The 23,320-nt window shown below is 37.4% G+C and overlaps 1 protein-coding gene across 2 annotated transcripts; it reads left to right on the forward strand.

The window, feature by feature from the left end:
* The first annotated feature begins 483 nt into the window (after positions 1–483).
* Positions 484–23,235, forward strand: LOC108986778 (phosphatidylinositol 3-kinase, root isoform). Of its 2 annotated transcripts, none has more exons than XM_018959536.2 (18): positions 484–778; positions 1,389–1,485; positions 2,048–2,144; positions 3,998–4,156; positions 4,270–4,479; positions 5,060–5,238; positions 11,771–11,918; positions 15,344–15,439; positions 15,939–16,074; positions 16,194–16,315; positions 16,777–16,974; positions 17,872–18,042; positions 18,265–18,402; positions 19,611–19,765; positions 20,962–21,105; positions 21,250–21,397; positions 21,482–21,665; positions 22,789–23,235. In XM_018959536.2, the coding sequence occupies exons 1-17, from the start codon at positions 667–669 to the stop codon at positions 21,617–21,619; spliced, it is 2,448 nt and encodes an 815-aa protein (XP_018815081.1). In that variant the 5' UTR covers positions 484–666; the 3' UTR covers positions 21,620–21,665; positions 22,789–23,235. The 2 variants fall into 2 exon arrangements, with proteins under 2 accessions (XP_018815081.1, XP_018815082.1); XM_018959537.2 differs by having other exon boundaries at positions 16,780–16,974.
* Positions 23,236–23,320: the final 85 nt, after the last annotated feature.

Consider the following 23,320-nt stretch of genomic DNA (forward strand, 5'->3'; position numbering starts at 1 on the left):
GGGTGGACGGGAGGGAGGGATGGAGGAGACACTTAGGGTTTCTTCGGATCGGAGATATATGTTCTTCTTCATTTTTTTTATTTAACATAAATATATATTTTTTTTAAAATTTTAGCAGGCCGCATTTTTTTTTAATAATAAAGGGGTTGTGGCTGTTGCCACGTTAATCGGATGGAGTCTCGAGAGAATTATGTGAGGTTTGGATAATGAATTAGAATAAAATAAGTTGAATAAAATATTATTATAATATTATTTTTTAATATTACTATTATTTTAAGATTTAAACAAATATTATTATTTATTATATTGTGTGTAAAAATTTTAAAATTTTATAATAATAAAATAAGATGAAATGAGATTAAATAAATTGGTATAAACTCACAATCCGAACGAGGATCTAGAATGTGGCCGTAGACTTTTTCTAAATTTTTTTCACATGCATACGTACATAAAACTTGAATATAACTCCTCGTTTATTTATTAAATTAATTGAGTTTGAATCGAGAATATAAGAATTGGAGCTCAGATGTTGTGTGCGGGTCATAGCTGTTGTTGGGTGTATTTGAAATTGTAGAGATTCCATTACATTCCACGCAAACCCTAACCATATCGTTCAGAATTCCAAGGCTGTGAGCCTGTGATCCCTAGAGGCTAGAAGAAGAAGTTATGAGCGGGACCGAGTTCCGGTTCTTCTTGTCCTGCGACATCAATCTTCCAGTAACCTTTCGCATCGAGAGGTTGGAGGGTAATTTGCTCCCTACCAAGTCTCCTAATTCAGGTGCCTTTTTCTTCCTTTTTAATTACATCATTACTCTTCCGTTTCCTTTTACCCATAAAATTCGTTGAAGCTTCCAGTACCGTGTGCTTGGTTACAAAACAAGATCCTGAAAATATTAGAGGGAATTCTGGAATGTTCAGTGCTCGGGATTCTCAAATTAGTGGGCTTATTGAAATTTTAGCCTTTATGCACTTTCCAATTAGTGGCGTGAGATGTGAAAGTGGGTTGGCAAAAAAATCAGTTAAGAAATTGCTAAACGTGATATCTGGAAAATTCAATAGCCAGGTGTTATACCTTTTTATAATTGATACCAACTTGCATTTTTTGTTTTGTTTTACCCTTGTGGTTTGAGTTGTGCAATCGTATGCACAACGAAAGAGTGTTACCGACCTCTTATCATTCATAGTCTCAGTCAAAGATCAGTTGAAAATGCTATAAATCAGTGTCAAAATGCTATAAATCTGTAACTCCCCTTCCCCTAGGTAAAGGAATGCTGCCCAAAGGGCTTGGGGTGAAAATCAGGGCTAAACTGCTATAAATTAGTGATATGAAAGAAATAAAGTAACATCTTTATACATTTTAAGCCACATCATACTCAATTCTCCTGCAGAAATTGATGCCCCAACAGAGGAGAGAAGAGCAGAGCTATATGTTGAATGCGCATTATACATTGATGGTACTCCATTTGGCCTCCCCACGAGAACAAGGTTTTCTTTGAATTATGTTCTTGCATTCGATTTTCAGGAACACAGGAATGCACAGGCACAAACAGGCATAAGGATGTTTATATTGAATGTTTTCATTTTCTTTCTTTGCCCCACAAAGTGGGTTTTGCTGCACTCTCTGAAAGTTGGATTTTCTGTATTATTGTTTTTTGATTGGTAAACAAGATTTTATTGATCAAAAGAATAGGTAAAAGCCCAAGTATACGCAACATATACAAGAGCAACGCCTATGTGTGCTTAGTTGAATTTTCTGTATTATTTAACCTATTGTTTTTTAACTTATGTTTTCTCAGTTTTAGTTATAAAATTGGTAGGTTGCAAGATCTCACAGGGCTAAAACTTTGCTCTTGAAGGATTTAATATTTGGCTAATTCTTTGCTTATTTTTCCTTTCACATTTGAGATCATGCTATTTCACTCTTCTATCAACTATTTTTATTGCAGCTCTCTATCTCTACACATGCGCGCGCGCACATACAATGCATGCACACACATGTCAACTGTATCACTGTCTTATACTACTTAGGTTTTATTTTTTGTGCCAGGCTGGAATCAACTGGACCACCATATTGTTGGAATGATCTGATCACATTGAGCACTAAATATCGAGATTTAACTGTTCACTCACAGCTTGCTATAACGGTAAGTTGGCAACCATCTGCTTATGTATATGGTACCTACAAGCTATAAAGTCCAGGGCCTACCAAAATATTCGTTTCAGACTCATGTAGCCATACTAAATAATTTAGGCCAAGGCATTGTTCAGTTTAGTTGTTCAATTCTGCCTTCCTTGGAATGCTTTGTTACATTGTTGAGCAATTAGTAGTGTGAAAATATGTTAGCTATTGGTGGTCAACACATGTTTTGGTGATACATTTTTTATAAGTAAATTGATAGTAAAAGACATAGCCCAAGCACACAAGAAGTGTACACTGAATACACAAAATACACCTAATAACCACTAAGCACTAGAGATGGATACAAGCAAATTATGAAAGCTGTCCTCATTACAAACAATGACAGAAGCCCAGGAAAATAGCATGGCAAAAAAGAATCTCTTCAACTCATCTAAGAAACGCTCCTTGTCTTCAAAGCACCTATTATTTCTCTCCATCCACAAACACCACACAATATAGTGAGTTATGAATTTCCACACAGCGGCGATATGAACATTACCCCTAAGACTTGTCCAACACTTAAAAATTTCCACTACTCTTCTAGGCATAACCCATGCCACACGAATCCAGTTAAAGATCTCATCCCACAAGAACCTAGCCACCTCACAACGTAACATTAGATGATCCACAGATTCCTTGTTATTCTTACACAAGAAACATCAATCCATACATTTAGTCCCCTAACCTTTGTGGTTCTACACAATTTTTCTTTTCTATGATTTTGTCTTAGGCAAGTTCTATATCTTGGTTATTGCGTTTGTTCTTAATATGTATACGTTATTTGTTTTGGTTAAATAACTCTTTTCACTCCTAAACTATAAGGTATTTTATACTTTGCACCTCTAACTATCAAAACCGACATGTTACACCCATAACTACAATTGAATGTTAAATAGCACCGTTTGTTAGGATCCTACAGCTAAGATTGTGCAACATTACTTATTTTTTGTCATCTTAATGGGAAGATTTGGAAAACGGTGCAATTTTCCAGCTCCTAGTAGTTTGAAGGTGCAATGTATCAGTGTTGGTAGTTTAGTGTTGTAAAACCGCCTCCCTTATGAGGTTAGGAATGCTATCTAGGAATGAGTTATTATAAGGTGTTATAGGTGTAAACGAGTTGAGTTTGAGTTAGCAGATAGTCAAGCTTTGTTGTTTAATTTTATTTGAACACGAGTGAGCTTAACCTTATCTCAGAGTTTTTCTTTCTCAAATAGGTTATTTGTTTTTCAAATGAGGCTGAGCTTATTTATGAGTTACTTAAATTTATATCATCTTTTATAACTTTACAAATTTTGATGACCCAACTTTGGGTTTTCTAAAATTTTTGTTAGTTTATATATTTATATATCGATGATTATATCCATAGGAGTTAAACAACATTTATTGTATCAAAAACATGATTTTCATTTAATTATCTTTTCAAACGCTTAAGATATAATTGCAAAGTTAACAATTATGTTGTGAAAAATGAAAAATGTGAAGTATACAAGTTTATATGAGCTAATAGGAGTCTAATCTATTTCTACTTTTTATACAAGTTGTATTGTTTAATAATCGATTATAATTTTGTGTTTACAAATGGCTCATTGGGTAACCGAACTCATAGTTGAGTTTGGTTGAGCAATTCCAAATGGCTTGTTTATTAGGTTTTTTTTTTTTTTTTAAAAACTTCTAATTTTTTTTTTTAAATTTTCGCCCTAGTTTAGGAGGGAAATTGTTTTGCACCTGGTAGCTATAGGTGAAAAGTGTATTTAGGTTTAATTTTTTTATACGTTCATAGAAGCTGAGCGTTTTTCCTCAACCTTACTGAATATGTAGGTTTGGGATGTTTCATGTGGAAAAGATGAAGGATTGATTGGTGGAGCCACAATTCTTCTATTTAATAGCAAAATGCAACTCAAAACAGGGAGGCAAAAGCTTAGGCTTTGGCCAGGAAAAGAAGCAGATGGGTCATTTCCTACAACTACTCCTGGAAAGGTTTTCTAAATATGTCATTAGCAATTAAGGATATGAAATTCTAGCTCTTTGCATTTGTAGTTCTATGAAACGGTTTGATCCTTTTCTCTATCATTTGGATTATCTTTCTACAGGTCCCACAGCATGAGCGTGGGGAGCTGGAGCGCTTGGAAAAGCTTGTGAATAGGTATGAGAGGGGACAGATTCAACCTGTCGATTGGCTTGATCGCCTCACATTTAAAGCTATGGACAGAATAAAGGATCGTGAAAGCCTGAAAAATGGAGGTTCTCATCTGTACGTGGTCGTTGATTTTTCTAGCTTTGAACATCAGGTTGTCTTTCAGGTAGTGCTGTTATACACATTTATAAATTTCTACTGCCTGATAGTATTTACTATCTTTTGACTAAACATTAACATGGACTGATCACAGCTTTTTGTATATTTCATAAATTTACTTTTATCAGGCGCTTGTATTTTTCTGATAGAATCACTACAATTTTATTTCCCTTTAATATGTTCTAGATTCTTTCTTTTCTTTATCATTTAGATTATAGTATTAGTGTTAGGCAGTTAGCTATGACAGTTGAAGAGATTATTTTCTAATACAACCAAGAAGCTGGAGAAGATCCTGGTAATTTCCCTAAGTATTGCCCCCTTTTCAATTCCATGAGCACCTAAGTAGGCATTATAAACTCTTTTACTTATATAAAAAAAATAGGCATTATAAACTTGTAGGCACTTTTGAACTCAATCCTTTTTAAAAATAAATACAGAGGTTTTGACTGCAGTAATTGTCGGCATGTATATAATAGCATTTATGTCAGATTTTAGAGGCAATATGAAGGCAAAATTTATACATGGTAGCAATTATCATTTGGCTTTTACTTTTTATATGTAGTGATTTTAATTTATTGGAAATGTAGGAATCAGGAGCAAATTTCTTATTACCATCTCCTATAACTTCAACGAATGAAATTGTCAATGTCTGGGACCCGGAAGTCGGAAAGATAAATCCTTCTGAGCACAAGCAACTAAAGCTTGCTAGGAGTTTAGCTCGTGGTATTATTGACAGGGATCTTAAGCCAAGCTCTAATGAGAGAAAGTAAGCTTTAAATTTGTGCTTCAAGATTCAGTTGAATTTGTTCTTTGATTAATCTGAAATTTATTTTTTATTTTTGCTTCTCCTTTTCACAATGTCCTCCATGGCCATCCTATGTTTTCTCACTTGGATCATAATGGAAAATGATTTGTTTGCTGCAATTTCAATTGAGTTGATTGTTGTTGATCTGGGAGCTATGAAACAAATGATGAATTTGTGTTGCAAAATTTTTTCTTTTTGCTAATATTTCTGTTTTAGTAAACCTAAACCGTGAGCAAGGAGAATTGTGAATATCTTCATTAATATTTACTCTTGCAAATTTGAGTGGACAAGTTTGATAATTGGCCTTGCCCTGGCCAATCATTTTTTACCTAATGATTGCCCTGTTACTATTTTAGAACTTGCAAATTTTTGACTTACTATGCGTAAGTTAAACTGGTTTCGCTCAGGCTTTTTGACTTGAGTACCTTGTAGAAATGTTGAACTTAAACTTTATATATGTTGAAGTACTCTTTTTTTTTTTTTGTAAGTAAACGATTATATTGATATGAATAGGCATAGCCCAATTACACAAGATGGTATACAAAATGTCACACCTAGAGAGAAGTAATAGAAACAAGAAAATCATGGAAATCGAGGCCACAACAATCTATAGATGTGGCCCAAAGAAAAAGAGTGCTAACAAATGTGCATGATTTTTTTTGCAGCAAAAATATTTTCTCTCCGTACAAAACTATGTATTTTCTCTCCATAAATGCATCTTTTGATGAGGTTTGTGGGGCGTTCTGAGGTTGATTAGAACGTATAGGATATAAGTTATTGATCATGGGGGGTCTGATAAGATTAGTCATTGAATAAAAAACCTTTGTTATGATGAAGGAGGGAGGCTCGGTGCTCATTTCAGAAAGGAGTTGGCAGGTAATGAAGGAGTTAAGACTTCAGAAAGCTGTGGTGAAATGGTTTATTAGGACCTTGGAGGAAAGCTTGAGGAGGGGGATGAAGGAGTTGTATGTGCTGACAAGGGAGGGTGATAGAAGTTTTATAGCACAAAAGTGCTCAAATGCCCGAGGAAGATTTATGGCGATGGTGGAGTATGGTTGTGGTGGAAGACGTAACTTCATCTTCTTCCTGGAAGATTTGGAAGGGAGGGGATGGAGGAGAATGGCTGCTGTGCTGTGAGAGATCTCCTTGAATGAGCAAAGTGTGATGTACAGAGGAGGATGCTCACAGAGGCTGTCGGAGGTGAGGCCTAGTATGCAGTCTCGATCATATAGGGACACATTGGTGCAGACGAAGGTGTCGGCGTAGCCTAGGGAACATAACAGAAGTGGAGCTACAAACATTGCGTGCACAGTACTATTGCAGAGGGAAGAAGGTGGTGCTAGGTCTTGTGTCGGCTTGTCAAAAAATGGCGTGCACAATACGTTACATAGAATGCAAGACCAATTGATGGCATTGCAAGAGCAAGTCGGTTTACTAGTACGGTGCGTTGAGGAGGGAGCTGAGGTGGGCCTGGGCCTAGGACATGTCCATGAGAGGGTCAATTGGCAGGGGCGTAGGTTTGGTCCAGAAGGGAGGATAAAGCCCGTGGGGCAACTACTCAGTACGTTGGCTAAGGGCAATGGGCCAAAGCCTGGCGGGGCCAAAGCTTGTGGGGCCTTTCAAGGGCAAAGGCAAACTCTAGCCAGCCCGTGAAGCCCATCTCGTGTGGAGAGCTAGACGTGATGCTGGCCCATCCACCATCAGGTGGCAGTAGAGGGAGACGTCGGAGAAGCCCTTGATCCCAGCCAAGAAGTTGCCAACAACGAGCCAGCAGGTGGAGACAACATCGATAAGGTCGTTGGAAGACACTGAATTCGCTAGAGATTGTAGCTGGGGATAACGTCTCTGTAGCAGAACTTTGGGTAGATTCTCAGGCTAATCTTGGACAGACAATGTCGATGGACAGAGGGGCTGAGCCTCCTCTTGAGATTCCATCGGCAACATTGTCGACGATTGCATAACAACCTCTGGAAGTAGCCTGAGTCCTATTTTCAGAGACAACGTATGGGGGGGAAGATTTGGGGTGTTCTGGGATGTTAGTTGTCGCAAATGACCCATTTGAGGGGGATGAAAGATTTGTTTGTCCTATGGAAGATGTTGATGTGCTGATGAAGCCACAGTGGACATTTAGAGATGAGATGGACATTTTGGGGGGGGGGTCCGATACCTCTAAAATACCTACTGCCAAACGTGACTAGTGTCTTTGAGTGGGTGCTACATAAAGTAAAGGAGATCCAACACTATGTTGGAATCGAGTGCAAGGGTTTTGAGGAACAATTCATGGCTTTACTAACAACCATTGAAGTTGGACAATGTCAGTTGAAGAAGTCAGATTCTAAAAAACAACAGGGGCTAGAGAGGCTAACATGGTCTCTTGAAGTTCTAGTAGATATAGAGCTAAGGGGCGGGGATCAACTCCATTTTTATGAAGCCCAAGATTGTATCTTGGAATGTCCGTGGGCTCAACGAGGCAAATAAACGTCTTCGGGTGAAAAACATACTTCGTGAGTGGAAGGCGGACTTAGTATGCTTACAGGAAACCAAGCTGAAATTTATCTCTAGGAGAGTGGTTAGGAGTTTATGGAGCTGTACTTATATGGATTGGGTTTACCTTGGGGGGCGTTTTGGTGATGTGGGGTAGAAGGGTCATGGAGAAATTGGAGGAATTTATTGGTGAGTATATTGTGACATGTTCCTTTAGGAATGTTGATGATTATTATCTATGGGCTTTTGCTGGTATTTATGGATCAAATTTAGACAACAACAGAATAATGTTATGGGAAGAACTTGCTGGAATTCATAGTTGGTGGAACTTACCATGGTGCATAGGTGGTGACTTTAATGTCATAAGGTTTCCTAGCGAATGATCTGGAGATAGCAAATTATGACCAGCAATGATAGAATTTTCAGAGTGTATTTTTGATTTGGGATTGATGGATATTCCTCTCATGGGTGGTGCCTATACGTGGTCCAATAATCATACGTGGTTCAAATTGGATAGATTTTTAGTATCACCAAAGTTGGAAACTCACTATCCGGAGCTTTATTAAAAGAGGCTTCCTTGTCTATGCTCGGATCATTTCTCACTATTACTAGATTGTGGAGGTATTCAGGGAGGGCGTTGGTATTTTAAGCTCGAAAACATGTGGCTAAACACTGAAGGTTTTGTGGAAAGGGTTATGCAATGGTGGGATTCTTATCAGATTGATGGCACCCCTAGTTTCATTTTTGTGGGTAAATTGAAAGCTTTAAAAAATGATTTAAAGTTATGGAACACTCAATCATTTGGTGATGTAGGATACTATAAAAAGTACATGCTGGAGGAGCTTTAGAAGGTAGAGAGGACTCAGGAGGGGAGGGCTCTTTCTATGAAGGAAGCATCTCGGAAGGCTGAGCTAAAGGCTGAATTAGAAAGGGTTGTTACTGGTAGGGGTGATACCCCTCGCACCATGCGGGGTTTGGGGGTTTTTCCCCCTCCCCCCGCCCTGGTGCCGGGGGCAGGGGAAAAAATCCCATCCGCCCCGCCCCCCACCTAGGCACCACATTGTGTTTAAAAAACATTTTTTTGGTCTAAAAATATTTTCTTAGACCCAAATTATAATATAATTTAAATAATAAATTAAAATTTATAAATATAAAAAAAACTTAAAACTCATTTGAGTTAGGGTGAGTTTGGGATCCAGATCCCAAACTCATCTCAACTCATCATTACAACTTTTTCAAATCCCAACACAAAATATAATAAACAATTCAACTTTTTCAAATCTCAAAATAATTATAATATTAAAAAATAATATTCTAACAATATTTTATCATCTCAACTCAACTCAACTCAACTCACTTCAACATCCAAACACGCCCTTAGAGTTTGGATTGATTTGACATCCTAGACCAACCTTTATATAGGAGGCCAAGACAATACAATAGTCATCCTTATGCAATGTGAGACTTTGTAGTAAGTCCCACATTGTTTAAGGATGACTATTGTATTGCCTTGGCCTCCTATATAAAGGTTAACCCAGGAGGCATAGGCAATCCAATGACTTGAATATAATTTTAAGTCTTTAATAAATTGTATATATTTATATACAATATATTTATTTATATATATATGAAAAAAAAAATTTATATGTGGAGTGGGGGTGGGGCCTCGGTGGGGTCATCCCGCCCCCCGGCCCCCGCCCTTGCTAGGCCCTCTCTATGCGGGGTGGGGGACCCTGCCCCCGCATGCGCGGAGCAGGGTAGCCCGCCCGCCCATGCGGGGGGGCGGGGCAGAAGCGGGGCAGGGCAGCGGGGGCGGGGCCCCGCTGCCCACCCCTAGTTACTGGAGGAGATCTCTTAGTGTAAACAATAAGAGCTTTATGGTTGAAAGAAGGGTACCGTAGCACAAAGTTCTTTCATAGAGTGGCCAACTTCCATAGGAGAACTAACACCATTGAGATGCTGAAAATAGATGGAGTGGACTGTATGGAGGCTCCTGTAATTAGGGAGCATATTGTGGGATTTTTTGAACAGGTGGGATGGTGGCCAAAACTCGATGGACTAGCCTTTAAGCCCATTGATCCACAATAGGTTTTGTGGCTGGAGCGGCCTTTTGAGGAACTAGAGGTCCACAATGTGGTCAGGAGAATGGTTAAATATAAAGCACCTGCCCCTACGGCTTTTCCATGGGATTTTTTCAATCTTATTGGGATGTGGTGAGGGCGGATTTAATGAAAGTGTTCCAAGAATTCTTTTCAGTCTGAAAATTTGAGAAAAGCCTCAACGCCACATTTATTGCACTCATTCCTATGAAGATTGGGGCCTCAGAGGTGAAAGATTACCGGCCCATTAGCCTGATGAATGGGATTTATAAGAATATTTGTAAGGTGGTTGCAAATCGTTTAGGAGAGGTTTTGGGGAGGATCATTACAAAACCCCAAATGCTGTTGTTAAAAATAGGCAAATTCTGGATTCAGTTTTCATTACCAACGAATGCCTAGACAATAGACTAAAATCTGGCTAGCTGGGAATCCTTTACAAGTTAGATATGGAGAAGGCGTATGATCATGTGAACTGAGAGTTCTTACTCTATGTGCTTGGGAGGTGCGGTTTTGAGGAGAAATGATGCTCGTGGATTAGATGGTGAATTTCAACTGTGAGGTTTTCCGTATTGGTGAACGGCTGCCTACATGGTTTCTTTAATAGCTCTCGAGGTCTAAGACAAGGAGATCCTTTGTCTCCACTCCTATTTGTTCTTGTCATGGAGACACTTAGGCCTCGTTTGTATTCGTAACCCATCTCAACTCATCTCATCTCATCATTACAACTTTATCAAATTTCCACACAAAGTATAATAAACAATTCAACTTTTTCTAATTTCAAAACAACTTTTTCAAATTTTCACACAAAATATAATAAATAATTCAATTTTTATTCTACTATTCACAAACCATCTCAACTCATCTCTGAATCCAAACCACTCCTTAGTAAAATGATTCTAGCCATGGTGAATAGTGGCTTTATCGAGGGATTCTTGGTGGGTAATCCTAATAGGGGCACCATTAATCTATCTCACTTATTGTTTGCAGTTGATACACTGATTTTCTTTGAGGCAGAACAAAACCAAATTCAAACATTGAGGGCATTATTACTTTGTTTTGAAGCGGTTTCCGGGTTAAAAGTGAACTTTGATAAATCTAAGTTCTTCTATAATAAAAAAATCATGCACGTTGAAGTACTTAATAAAGTTATCATTGCTTTGATATTACGTTTGCCTTTTTCTACACATTCTGATTAATTTCCTATCGGGACCAATTTTGTAAGCAATGTCCAGATCTGCTAGTTTGTGATTAGCCTGACAATATCTATTCTTGAAAAAGTGTCTGGACAAATCTTTCTTGTTTGAAATTGGGGTTCAAACTCCACAAGCAGTCTTAGACCTTCAAACTGTCTATCCTGAATCTGAATTTATATAGTAGAGTAATATACTTATGAATGAATAGATCTTGAATCCACCTGCACATGACCAGAAGTCATGCCTACTTGGAGCACATGAAATGTTTCTTGAAATATATAATTCTTTGTTTGATCAGCTTGGAGACGCTCGGTAATACCCATTCCCCATTGGCCCGTTTCTCTAAATATATAATTCTGAAAAATAAAAGTTGCTTCTCTCAAGTTTTCAAATTAGAAGGAAAAAATGTGATTAAAATGTAATATACATTGCATTTAAAAACCCACGTGAGATAGATAGAATTCTAAAAAATCAATGGCTTAGGATATTTCTGGGGTATGTGTGTAATTAGGCACGTTGCATTTGGTGAAATCCATATGATTTTGGATCTTTCTGGAGCTACATTTGGATTCTTCAATGTATTCATTTCCTGTTTTTCTAGAATGTCTTTTGAGTTATTGAATTTCTTACTTTTAGCTATATCTTGCAATATCATTTTGTTTGATTTATTTTTAAAGAGGTTGAGGGTATATCGTTTTTCATACTCGTTTGTTGAAGGTCCATACAAAGAATATTGAAATACCCACCAACAAGGACTTTGAGTGGAGATGAGAGGCAGCTACTATGGAAATTTCGTTTCTCATTGATGTCTGAGAAAAGGGCTCTCACAAAGTTTCTCCGATGTGTTGAATGGAGTGATGTTCAGGTAAACCTTTTTTTTCTATCTTTTTTTTTTTTTTTTTTGGTATGTAAAAACATTTTATTGATAGTAGTAAATAAGCATAGCCCAAGTACACAGGAGATGTACAAACAGCACGTACCTAGTTACATAATAAGGAGCTAGAAAGTGATACAAGAAAGTCATTGAAACAAGTTCCAGTAAGTACACAAGAGGATGTCCAAAGAAAAGTATGGAGGAAGAAACTTCTTAGCTCATCCGGAGAACTCTCCTTATCTTCAAAATTTTGACCATTCATTTCTATCCATAAACACCACATGATACAAAGAGGAATCATCTTCCATACATCCCTCAATATGTGAATTGGCCCTACATCTTTGTCAACATGCAAACAAATCGACCACCCTCTTGAGCATTACCCAAACAATTCCCGTTCTATTATATATTAACGTTCTTGCCACCTCATAGTGAAGTAAGAGATAATCCACTAACTTCCCTTTCTTCTTACACATATAACACCAATCCATTATTACGAGACCCCTCTTTCGCAAATTATCCAACGTCAAAATTTTCCCAAGAGATAATGTCCAACCAAAGAAAGCAATCTTAGGCGGCACCTTACTTTTCCAAATAGACTTCCAAGGGAACGAAGCATGATTTTGAGTCTTGACTTGACAAAACCTTTCTTTTCCAAATAGACTTTCAAGCCTTTTTTTTCTCTCTCTTGTAGTACTCTTGTTCTCCTTCATCCTAAGCAGCAGTATGGGGACCGTAGTATGGGAGAATCACGATTTTCATTCACTCTGTTTCCCAACCATGAGCCGTTCTCAAAAACCTGACATTCCAATGGAAAGAACCATTGGAACACACCACCAAGTCAGCCACCATGGCCCCTGTCACTCAAAATCTGGTAAAGAGTGGAAAAAACATGCTTAAGAGCCCTAGTAGCAAACATTATGCCCAAAAAAAAAAAAAAAAAAAACACCATGGCCTCTTCCAACTGCAAATCTGAAAAAGTTGGAGAACCTCTCCCAACCGGAACGAATATTTCTCCACAACCCCACTCCATGTGCCCCCTTGACTTCATTAGAACACCAACCCTTCTAATACTCATGTGTTTTGAATCTATAACTACCCTCCACAAACCCTCTCCTTCCTGGTGATATCTTCACAACCATTTCTCCAAAAGTTCTTTATTGAAGATCCTCAAATTATGCATCCCCAAGCCACCACAAGGTATCGGAGAAAAAACTTTTTTCCAACCAATAAGGTGAAATTTGGCTTCTCCCCAATACCTCCCCAAAGAAAATTACAAAAGGATTTCTCAATACGAGAGGCCACACTTGCAGGTAACAGAAATAATGAAAGAAAGTATGTAGGGAGTTGGATAAAGTACTTTTGATAAGATTTACTCTACCACCATTTGACAAATAAATTCTTTTCCAACCTGTCAACCTTCTATCAATTTTTTCTAACATACCCTCCCAAATAGATTTTGCCTTAAAAGCAGCTCCTAATGGGGAGACAAAGGTATTTCAATGGAAGCAAAGAAACCTTACAGCCCAAAATGTTTGCCAATCCCTGAACATTATTCACAATACCCACAGAAACCATTTCAGACATCAAAAGATTCACCTTCAGGCCCAAAACAATTTCAAAACAAAGTAATAGAACCCTCAAATATTGAATATGACCGACCACAATTCGGCTCACAAAAAATTAAGGCCCCGTTTGGATTCAGAGATGAGATGAAAGTTGAATAAAATATTATTTTTTAATATTATTATTGTTTTGAAATTTGAAAAAGTTGAATTATTTATTATATTTGTATGAGAATTTGAGAAAGTTGTAATGATGAGATGATATGAGATGAGATGAGTTGAAATTACTTCTCAATCCAAACGGGGCCCAAGTATCATCAGCAAAGAGAATGTGAGAAATATTAACACCTCCAACTGAAAAACCAGAAAGAAAACTTCCATTAACAGCTGCTACCAACATACGATTGAGTGCATCCATAACAATGACAAATAGAAAAGGGGAGAGGGCGTCCCCTTCCCCTTGTCTTAGTCCCCTAGAGCTGTTAAAAAATCCCTCCGGCGCATCATTCACCAAAACCGAGAAACGGACAGTAGGAATACAACGCCTAATCCACGAAATCCATCTTTCCCCAAAGCCACGTCTCCCAAGTAAATAACACAAAAAATCCCAATTACAATGATCATATGCCCTCTCTATATCTAGTTTGCAAATGATCCTAGGTATTCTTGTGTTGATTCTACTTTCCCATTAGCAATAAGAACCAAATCCAAAATTTGTCTTCCCTTCACAAAAGTATTTTGGGGTTTTGATATAATGCTATGCATAATGACACTCATACGGTTGGCAAGGACCTTTGAGAGTATCTTGTACACCCCATTAACGAGACTAATGAGTCAAAAATCCTTCACCGCCACTGCCCCAATTCTCTTAGGGATAAGGGAAATAAAATTTGCATTAAGACTTTTTTTCGAATTTTCCAAATGACTAAAGTTCGTGAAAAACCTTCATAATATCCTCGCCAATCACATCCCAACAATCATGGTAGAAAGCCATAGAGAACCCATATGGACTTAGGGTTTTATCCTTAGCCATCCCACGAATCACCTGAAAAACCTCATCTGCCTAAAAAGATCTCTCCAACCAAATAGAGCTTGATTGATTGATAGTCTTGAGGGGCAAGCCATCCAGTTTGGGTCTCCAAGGGAATTTTCTGTAAGAAGATCTGCATAGAAGTAGACAATATGACTCTTAATAGCATCATGATCTGAGCAAACCTGTTCATCGACCTGAAGCATCTCAATCGCATTATTCCTACGATGAGAATTAGCCACCCGATGGAAGAATTTAGTGCATCTATCCCCTTCTTTCAACAAAAGTGCTTGCGATTTCTGGCTTCACGAGATTTCTTCCATTAAAAGCACCATTTTCAATCTCCGAAGTGATAGCTAATTTCCTGCAAGATTCCTCTAAAAGAGGAGCGCTCATCTCCCTACCCTCCAAAACCTGTAAATCCTCAAAAAGGGATCATTTTTTACTATCAACTTGTCCAAAGAAATCTGCATTCCACTTTTTCAAATCCCTCTTCAATGCTTTGAGTTTCCTGGCCAAAATAAAGCTTGGTGAGCCCTCTAAGAGACACAAGGACCACCACGGCCTTACTTTCTCCACAAAGCCTTCAACTTTCAGCCACATATTTTCAAACTTGAAATATCTATTACCCTCATGACTGCCCCCACAATCATGTACGATGGGGAAATGTTTCAAATATATTATCTTGGGGATCACGTGGGTTGAAAACAGGCGCCACAGAATATCACTGGATACAAATTCAAACTAAAATTATGCACTGGGTACTCAGCTGTTAGATGAAGCTTTACAAGATTCTCATGCTGATACTGATGTCTCTGCAGGAAGCAAAACAGGCATTGGAATTGATGGGTAGGTGGGAAATGATTGATGTTTGTGATGCACTGGAGCTTCTTTCTCCTGTTTTTGAAAGTGAAGAGGTAGGTGCCTGTGAAAGATGTGGTCTTTGCTTAATAAATTTGTCAATTAGTTGTTGAAAAAAGTATAAAGCTCTCCAACTCTCTCTATGAATGGCTATGAACACTTGCATGCATGTACATTTAGTTATTACTTTCATTTGACCACTTCATCTAATAGTTAAAGGGCTCAGTTTTGATTGATGTTACCCTGTTTCCCATGTTGCTGACAGTCTAGTATTGAATACTACACTGATCACAGTTTTTTAACGTACTAACATATTTTCTTTGATATTCCACCTTAAGACCAGTTGTTGTGGGTTATCACTTGAAAGCAAAAATCTGCGCCTTATAATTGGCGCATGTTGAACTAAGTAGACTATTGTGAAAGCTCATTTGAATTTACTTGCTTGACATCCATATAACAGCTGAAACAAAGATAAAGATGAGGTCTTCATTTCATTTTAGTGATGCATTTTCCAATTGCACTCATGTTTTTCCTAATTGTAATCCCTCTTCACAGGTACGTGCATATGCCGTTAGCATTCTTGAAAGGGCTGATGATGAAGAACTCCAGTGTTATTTACTTCAACTTGTTCAGGCTCTTCGATTTGAGCGTTCTGATAAATCTCGCCTCTCTCATTTCCTTGTGCAACGTGGTATGCGCCCTTTGTATATTTTGCATATGGGAGCGTGGGTGTATGAATGCATGTTTAAGTGCTACACATTGCTGTTAAATTGTTTGTAGTACCTGACAGTACCCCATGAACTTTGACAGCATTGCGCAATAGCGAGTTTGCTAGCTTTCTTCGCTGGTACGTTGCTGTGGAACTTTATGAACCTACGTATGCTAAACGTTTCTACAGTACCTATGAGATTCTGGAAGAGAATATGATGAAGGTTTGAGTTATCACATCAGTAGTTCAGTACTTTTTTGGTTTCTAGATGATAAAGTTCTCTTAAATCTTTCTATCTGCATTCAGAACTTATAACATTTTGGAACATGCAAGTATCTTGTATATGTCCTGTTTACTTGGGCTATACCTACTTTTCTTGTTAATAAAATTATACTTTACTGATAAAAAAAAAAGAAAAAAAAAGAAAAAGGATTGAAGTTGAAAATATTTGTTTAAGAGTGTTCATTGTCATTTATGATTGTTCTGCATGGAACATTTTCCCTATCACATGTAGCTGAGCTATTAAAGTGGTGTTACCCGATGAATTTTTTTTTTTCCTTTTTTGATCAGTTGTATTACCCTATGCATTTCTGTCACATCAAGCTTGATGGTGTGAAGTGAGTTTTTACTTGTTGAGATTGTTCAAGTTTTTGTTTGCAGTGTATAATTTTATCCACTTTATAGCAGTTGGCAGGCAGTGTAAATGGAGATGAAGACGGATTTAAATTGTGGCAAAGTTTGGTGCGTCAGACAGAATTGACTGCCCAATTGTGTTCGATTATGAGAGATGTAAGAAATGTACGTGGTAATACACAGAAGAAGATCGAAAAGCTTAGACAGCTGCTTTCTGGTCTTCTTAGTGAACTTACCTATTTTGAAGAGGTATATCTTTGATTGAAGTATCCTTTACCTGTTGTTCAAGTCATCTGTTAAACCTATTGAAGCTTAATTAGTTTTGTCAAGGGTAGTGAGGTGAACCAAGGTGCCACTTAAGCCTTGAAGAGAAGCACATTTAGTGAGGATTGCTTTTTGCGCTTAGTTACTTGCATAAGTTCTAGGCACTTGAGCATGTGCCTCTTTAAAGTTCCAATACTTCAAAGATGGACGGACCATAGTGAGGTGGATTTTAAACTTGAGTCATGGGATATAATTTTTCAGGCGTAACCAGATATCAATGAAAGTGGGTTGTTTGTTGTGTCATATCAAGTCAGAAAAGGGCCTAAATGCAAAAACAATGAAGGACAAAAGAGATCACATATTTTAGAAATCAGCTTTATCCAGTAGTCACAGGGTCATGTGATAATAATATTCAAGTGCTGTTTTTTTCACATATGTAATATTCCAAGCAGTATATTAGTTCATTATATGCATGCTAACTATGCTTAGAACTGGGAGCCTTCACTTAGGTAAGCTCCTTTTTGGTGCCTCACGCCTCGGGGCAATGCAGGACTTGGGGACTTGGGGCCACCTTTCTTCTTTGGCAACATTATTCTTAGTTAGCATGTTTCTGTTTTATCTAGTCAATTATTCCCAGCTCCAAAACTGTTATTAGTTCTAACATTAAGGCCCGTTTGGATAGTGAAAGTGTTTCATCTCATTTCATTATTACAACTTTCCTAAATTTTCACACAAAATATAATAAACAATTCTACTTTTTCAATTCCCAAAACAATAATAAAATTAAAAAATAATATTCTAATAATATTTTATTCAATTTTCATCTCATCTCAATCACTATCCAAACGGCACGTAAATGTGTTGGCCTGTTGCTTTTTGCAGCCAATACGATCACCACTGGCTCCAAATGTCCTCATTACTGGTATCGTGCCATCTGAGTCATCAATATTCAAAAGTGCATTGCATCCCTTGCGCCTGACTTTCCGAACGGCGAATGGTGGAAGTTGCAAAATCATATTTAAAAAGGGAGATGATCTTCGGCAAGACCAATTGGTAGTTATTAAACATATTCTCTCTCTCTCTCTCTCTCTCTCTCTCTCTCTCTTACTAGGTAAGATAACATTTTATTAAAAAAACAATATCGAAGTACATGGGGAATATCAGGAGATACACCTAAAGAAGAAAATTGAAAAGATTAAGAAGTTTTGGAAAAGGAAAATGAACTATGAGCAGCCATCCATTGACTTGGGTTATATGGATATCTGGTTCCTATAGGTTGTTCAAATGGTATCACTCATGGATCGGTTGCTTAAATTGGAAAATCTTGATCTGCAATTAACTCCATATAATGTGCTAGCAACTGGGCAAGATGAAGGCATGATGGAATTCATACCATCACGTTCTTTAGCACAGGTATTATTACCTTTGGAGATGCTTCATTGATATGAGAACTGCACTGCATGGTTCAATTAATGCTCATCGTTCCTTTTTGATAAGTTCAAATAAAATTGCTATCTATGCAAAACAGCTTCCAGAAAGACATGAGAATTTTTGTTATATATTTTTGGTTCCATTTAATTATTTATTGTTAGTTTATCTGGGCAAGTGATGGAATTTCTTACAAAACCTGCTGACACTTAACAGAGAATCGACACCATTATTTGTTTAAAAGTCGCTTCATAGCTGCTAAACATGCGAACTTCTACTAATTTTGTAACCATGTTCACTATTTAGAGGCAGGATCCAGGGCATTTAGACAACTAGATTTACATGCTGTAAGTCCTTATACATGATGATCAACCCTGATATTCTTCAACCTCTGATTAAAAACTATTAGAATATATGATTTAATCATATACATACATACCTACACATACAGGTATATGTTGGATAATATTTAATGCATATCTTGGTTTTTGTTTAACAAACATAAACAGACAAATGCTTTAGAATATCTATTTTTATGGAGGAATCTTGAATGCAATCTTGAATAGCTTATTAGTGTTGATTATACATAAAAATACATATTAGTGCTGAGATTCATTTGGAAGATGGAGCAGCAGCACTTGTGTCTTAGTGTTATGACAAGCCCAGTCCTGTAATGTCCCAATGGAAGGCCTAAACTACATGACCTATACTCCAAAAAGACTAGCCAATGATACAATTGGAGCCCCATTGAAACCTTATAAAGAGTAAGAACTTTTCCTTCCCAAGCAATGTGGGATCTCATTCACTATCCCTACCCTTATCCTTATCATATGGGGTATCACAAGTCCTATATGTACTTAAAGATTATGAAAGTGGCTATGCTTTTGGTGGGCTGGGCAATGGATTTCTTGGCATGATTTGACCCAAACACATGCACATGTTTTATAAACTAATGATATTATTACTTCATATCTATCTTCTAATGGTTATCTTTGGAAAGGCATTGTAACTTTAGAACCTTAATCACAAGCATGGCACTAGTTGATTAGCAGTTACACTACACAGGTCCTTTTTTAGATACACCCTTGTTTAATTTTTTGCAATTGGATCTGGAGGTTAGATTGCCTGAATACCTTTGTATGATTGAAAGTTCTATTCATTGGGTTCATATTATGCATTCCTTCTGCATCCAGATTCTCTCAGAGCATCGTAGCATTATAAGCTACCTCCAGAAATTTCATCCAGATGAGCATGGGCCTTTTGGCATTACAGCCACCTGCCTCGAAACATTTATAAAAAGCTGTGCTGGCTACTCCGTTATCACTTATATTCTGGGTATTGGAGACAGGTGAGCCTTTAAGGGTTGTGTTCAAATCTTGGTACTTGATTTAGGTATAAACTTTGTTTTTACTTTTTCCCCATATTGTTTTTTGATAAGTAAAAATATTGTATATATCAAAAGGAGAAACCAAGTACACTGAATGTATACAAGAAAACACCTTGCCCAAAATGACCCAAAAAGCCCCTAACGACCCAAAAAGTCCGTGAAAAAACAACCCAAAATACACCAGACCCGACCCCAACCTCTTGATTCCCATAGAACTAAAACTCTACCCAAACACCCAACCCCAACCCCTTGATTCCCGTCTTCACAATGCCTTCTCTTTAGACTTCCCTCTAGTTGAGCTACCACCTTTAGCGTTGTAGTTGATTGCCCAAGAAAGAAGCTGGAACTCCCTGCTTTTCTGAAACTTGATTTGGTTTCAAGCGCGTGGCTTGCCTCAATCGTAGTGATTAGTTCTTTAAATTGGTCTTCACATCCTCCGTGTGAAATTCCCACAAACTGCTGAATCTCGTTAACTTTAGGCAGAATCCAGTTTGCTATTGGAGGAAGAGAGACCAGGGGAGCAACGTTATCCCCAGACAAGTATCCAACTACACCCCCGATTCTAGACATTCCTCTACACAAGGCACCAACGCCAAACCCATTGGTTCTCTCTTGGTTCTCTCCAATGGTATCAGGGTCCCCATTGGAGATTCTGGGGTGACAACAAGTCCCTTCACCTCTGCGATGATAGCGGATCCTACGTTTTCCCCATATTACATCCCCCCGCCCATTTTCCTTCTCTCTTATAAAGACGGAAAAGGACAGGGTGAAAAATTCTACATCCATTAGAAACATAGAACTATTTTTGTCTCAAATCTTGTTGTTTTGTTGCAACACTTAATTATCAGCAGTACTGATGCAGTTAATATTAATTATAGAATATACAAGGTCATTGCACATGTTTTATGCAGCAACATTTGAATTCCATTTGGAGTTTAGGTTTTCCGTTGCAGATTTAGAATATAATGCCATTAGCTCCTTTATGCATAGACTTAATGCCATTAGCTCCTTTATGCATAGACTATGTTATTGGTTCTGTTCTGTGGAATGACGTGGATATTTCACCCGGATAACATGTTGATTTTTCCACTTCTTGGAACAGTTCTGAATATAAAAATTTGGAGTTCATTTGTTAATTCAGTGTCTTTTGTCCCTAGGCACCTCGACAACCTTCTCCTCAGAGATGATGGGCGTCTTTTCCATGTGGATTTTGGATTCATTCTTGGGCGAGATCCAAAGCCGTTTCCACCACCAATGAAGCTCTGCAAAGAAATGGTTGAGGCTATGGGTGGAGCTGAAAGGTAAATAGTTGAAACTCTTTGGTGCCTTTGTTTCCTCTTTGCTAGATAAAGTTCCACGTGGATTTGTGACATCAGAGGCCCAGTCTGGTGCTGCAAAAGCAGTATACAAGAAATTAAGTCGTTCATTTCTTTTTCCTCCTGCAGTCAATATTATACAAGGTTCAAGTCATATTGTTGTGAGGCCTACAATATCCTCAGGAAATCTAGTAACCTTATTTTAAATCTCTTTCATCTAATGGCGGGTTCCAATATTCCTGACATAGCCTCTGATCCTGAAAAAGGCATTCTTAAGGTGAGTTGTGCTGTGTGTATTTCATTCTAGTACATAGTTGTTTGTGTTTCTTGTTTTAACCAGAACTCTATCTATGCCATACAGCTTCAGGAGAAGTTCCGCTTAGACTTGGATGATGAAGCGTGCATACACTTTTTCCAGGATCTTATCAACGAGAGTGTTAGCGCACTGTTTCCTCAAATGGTTGAGACCATTCATCGGTGGGCTCAATACTGGCGCTGATCTGAGCAAGAAATTGGATTGTATAGACACCTTTGTAAATAGCCAGGTGATTTCTACCATATTTTTGTTTTAGTTTGCAGTTTCTGCACATTCTTTGGAACAGGTTAACTGGAAATGAACCTGATTTTCTGGAAAATTTTCTGAGTTGGATTTAATTTGCATATTTTGCTGAAAGTACAAGTATCAGCTGAGTTGAACTGATAACCGAATGAATTGTCACCTTTTTTTATTACTAATTTTTGTTGGGTATGAAATTTACTGGTTGGATTAAACAGCTCTTCAGCCAGTACTCTCTTTAGATCCTGAAAGACATACATGGAGAGAAATTAGGATATCAACTGTCTTCAGTAGCTCTATGGAGCATTTATGATGGTCATTTGTGTTTCCTGTGTTGTGATTGATGCTTTTTTCGGATGAACCATGATTGTCATGTTGATTGGTATAAGAACAAATTCAAGGTTATTGGACATCTTATTATTGTATCACCATCCACCAAGTTATATCTGTATATCCTCCTGAATCTGCAGCATGAGTATATTTAGGTTTTTCCAAATTCCTATAAGTTTCCCTCTTGTACCATATTTTCACCATTTCTTTGGTCCTATGTGGATTTTCAAGCAATTAACTTAACATGTCCTGCAACTTTTTTATGGTCCCTTAACCTCCAATCAGGAAACAAAGGTTTGTTATTATGGGACCTAGAGAAACCTTTGCTTTAAATCTGATTTTGTATCCAGCCAGAACGGGGTTCGGGGGCTGGTGGACACGGTGCTGTTCTGATGTTTTCAATTTTGAGGAAAATTATATTGCATCCACTCAATTTGTCTTTTTGCAAAACGACTGTCAAAAACTACTAAAGATCTCACTTTACTCTCCAACTTATAATTTGTTATGCAATTTGTTTCCTTCTTTAAGATCTAACCATTAAAATTGGGTCAGATCTTAAAGTGGAGGTACATTATAGAAAAAGTGGTAGTTGGGGCCTTGGAATGAAGTGATTACTTTAATATTGTGATGTTTTTATCAAAAAAAAAAAAAATGTTGTGATGTTTTTATTGCGAAAAGAGTTGTATGTTAGGAGGGTAAAATATGATTTTCCCTAAACGTTAACACCCGTGGTGATAAAAATAAAATTTGAGTTTCTGATCCTGCTTCTTATAAAATTGCAGATGCAAGAATGGTAGGGAGCTTTCAAAGCAGCAAACAATCGTGTCATCATGGACGGGGAAAAAGGAAATAGCAAACAGCGGTGCGAATATATGTGCGTTTTTTTTTTTTTTTTTAATTTTTTTTTATTTTTATGATTTAGGTTTGGATTAAATGTGCATTATATAACTTTATTGCAATGTATAGGGATGTAGTAATGTTCTTACAACTATATATGTATAATATAATATATATATATATATATTAATATTATAATAAGGTTTTCTTAAGTTGTTGTCCGAACTTAATGGCTTCAAGTGGGAGAGAGATAGACATATAACATTTTATTGATGTCTATAAATATTTCGCGATAAACGCTGTATAGTTTACGTGATGTGTCTCTCTCTCCTGCTTGGCTCTTTAAGTTCAGATAACAACTTGAGCAGATCTTTTTCCCAACAAATGATACTGAAATTCCCTTAAGTTAGTGGTACAAATAAATGCAGAACATAGATGTGAAGTAGATAGTATTACTTGCATCTTAATCTAACCTTG

Source organism: Juglans regia, chromosome 16 (assembly GCF_001411555.2).
Source record: "Juglans regia cultivar Chandler chromosome 16, Walnut 2.0, whole genome shotgun sequence".
In the NCBI taxonomy this organism is placed as follows: Eukaryota; Viridiplantae; Streptophyta; class Magnoliopsida; order Fagales; family Juglandaceae; genus Juglans; species Juglans regia.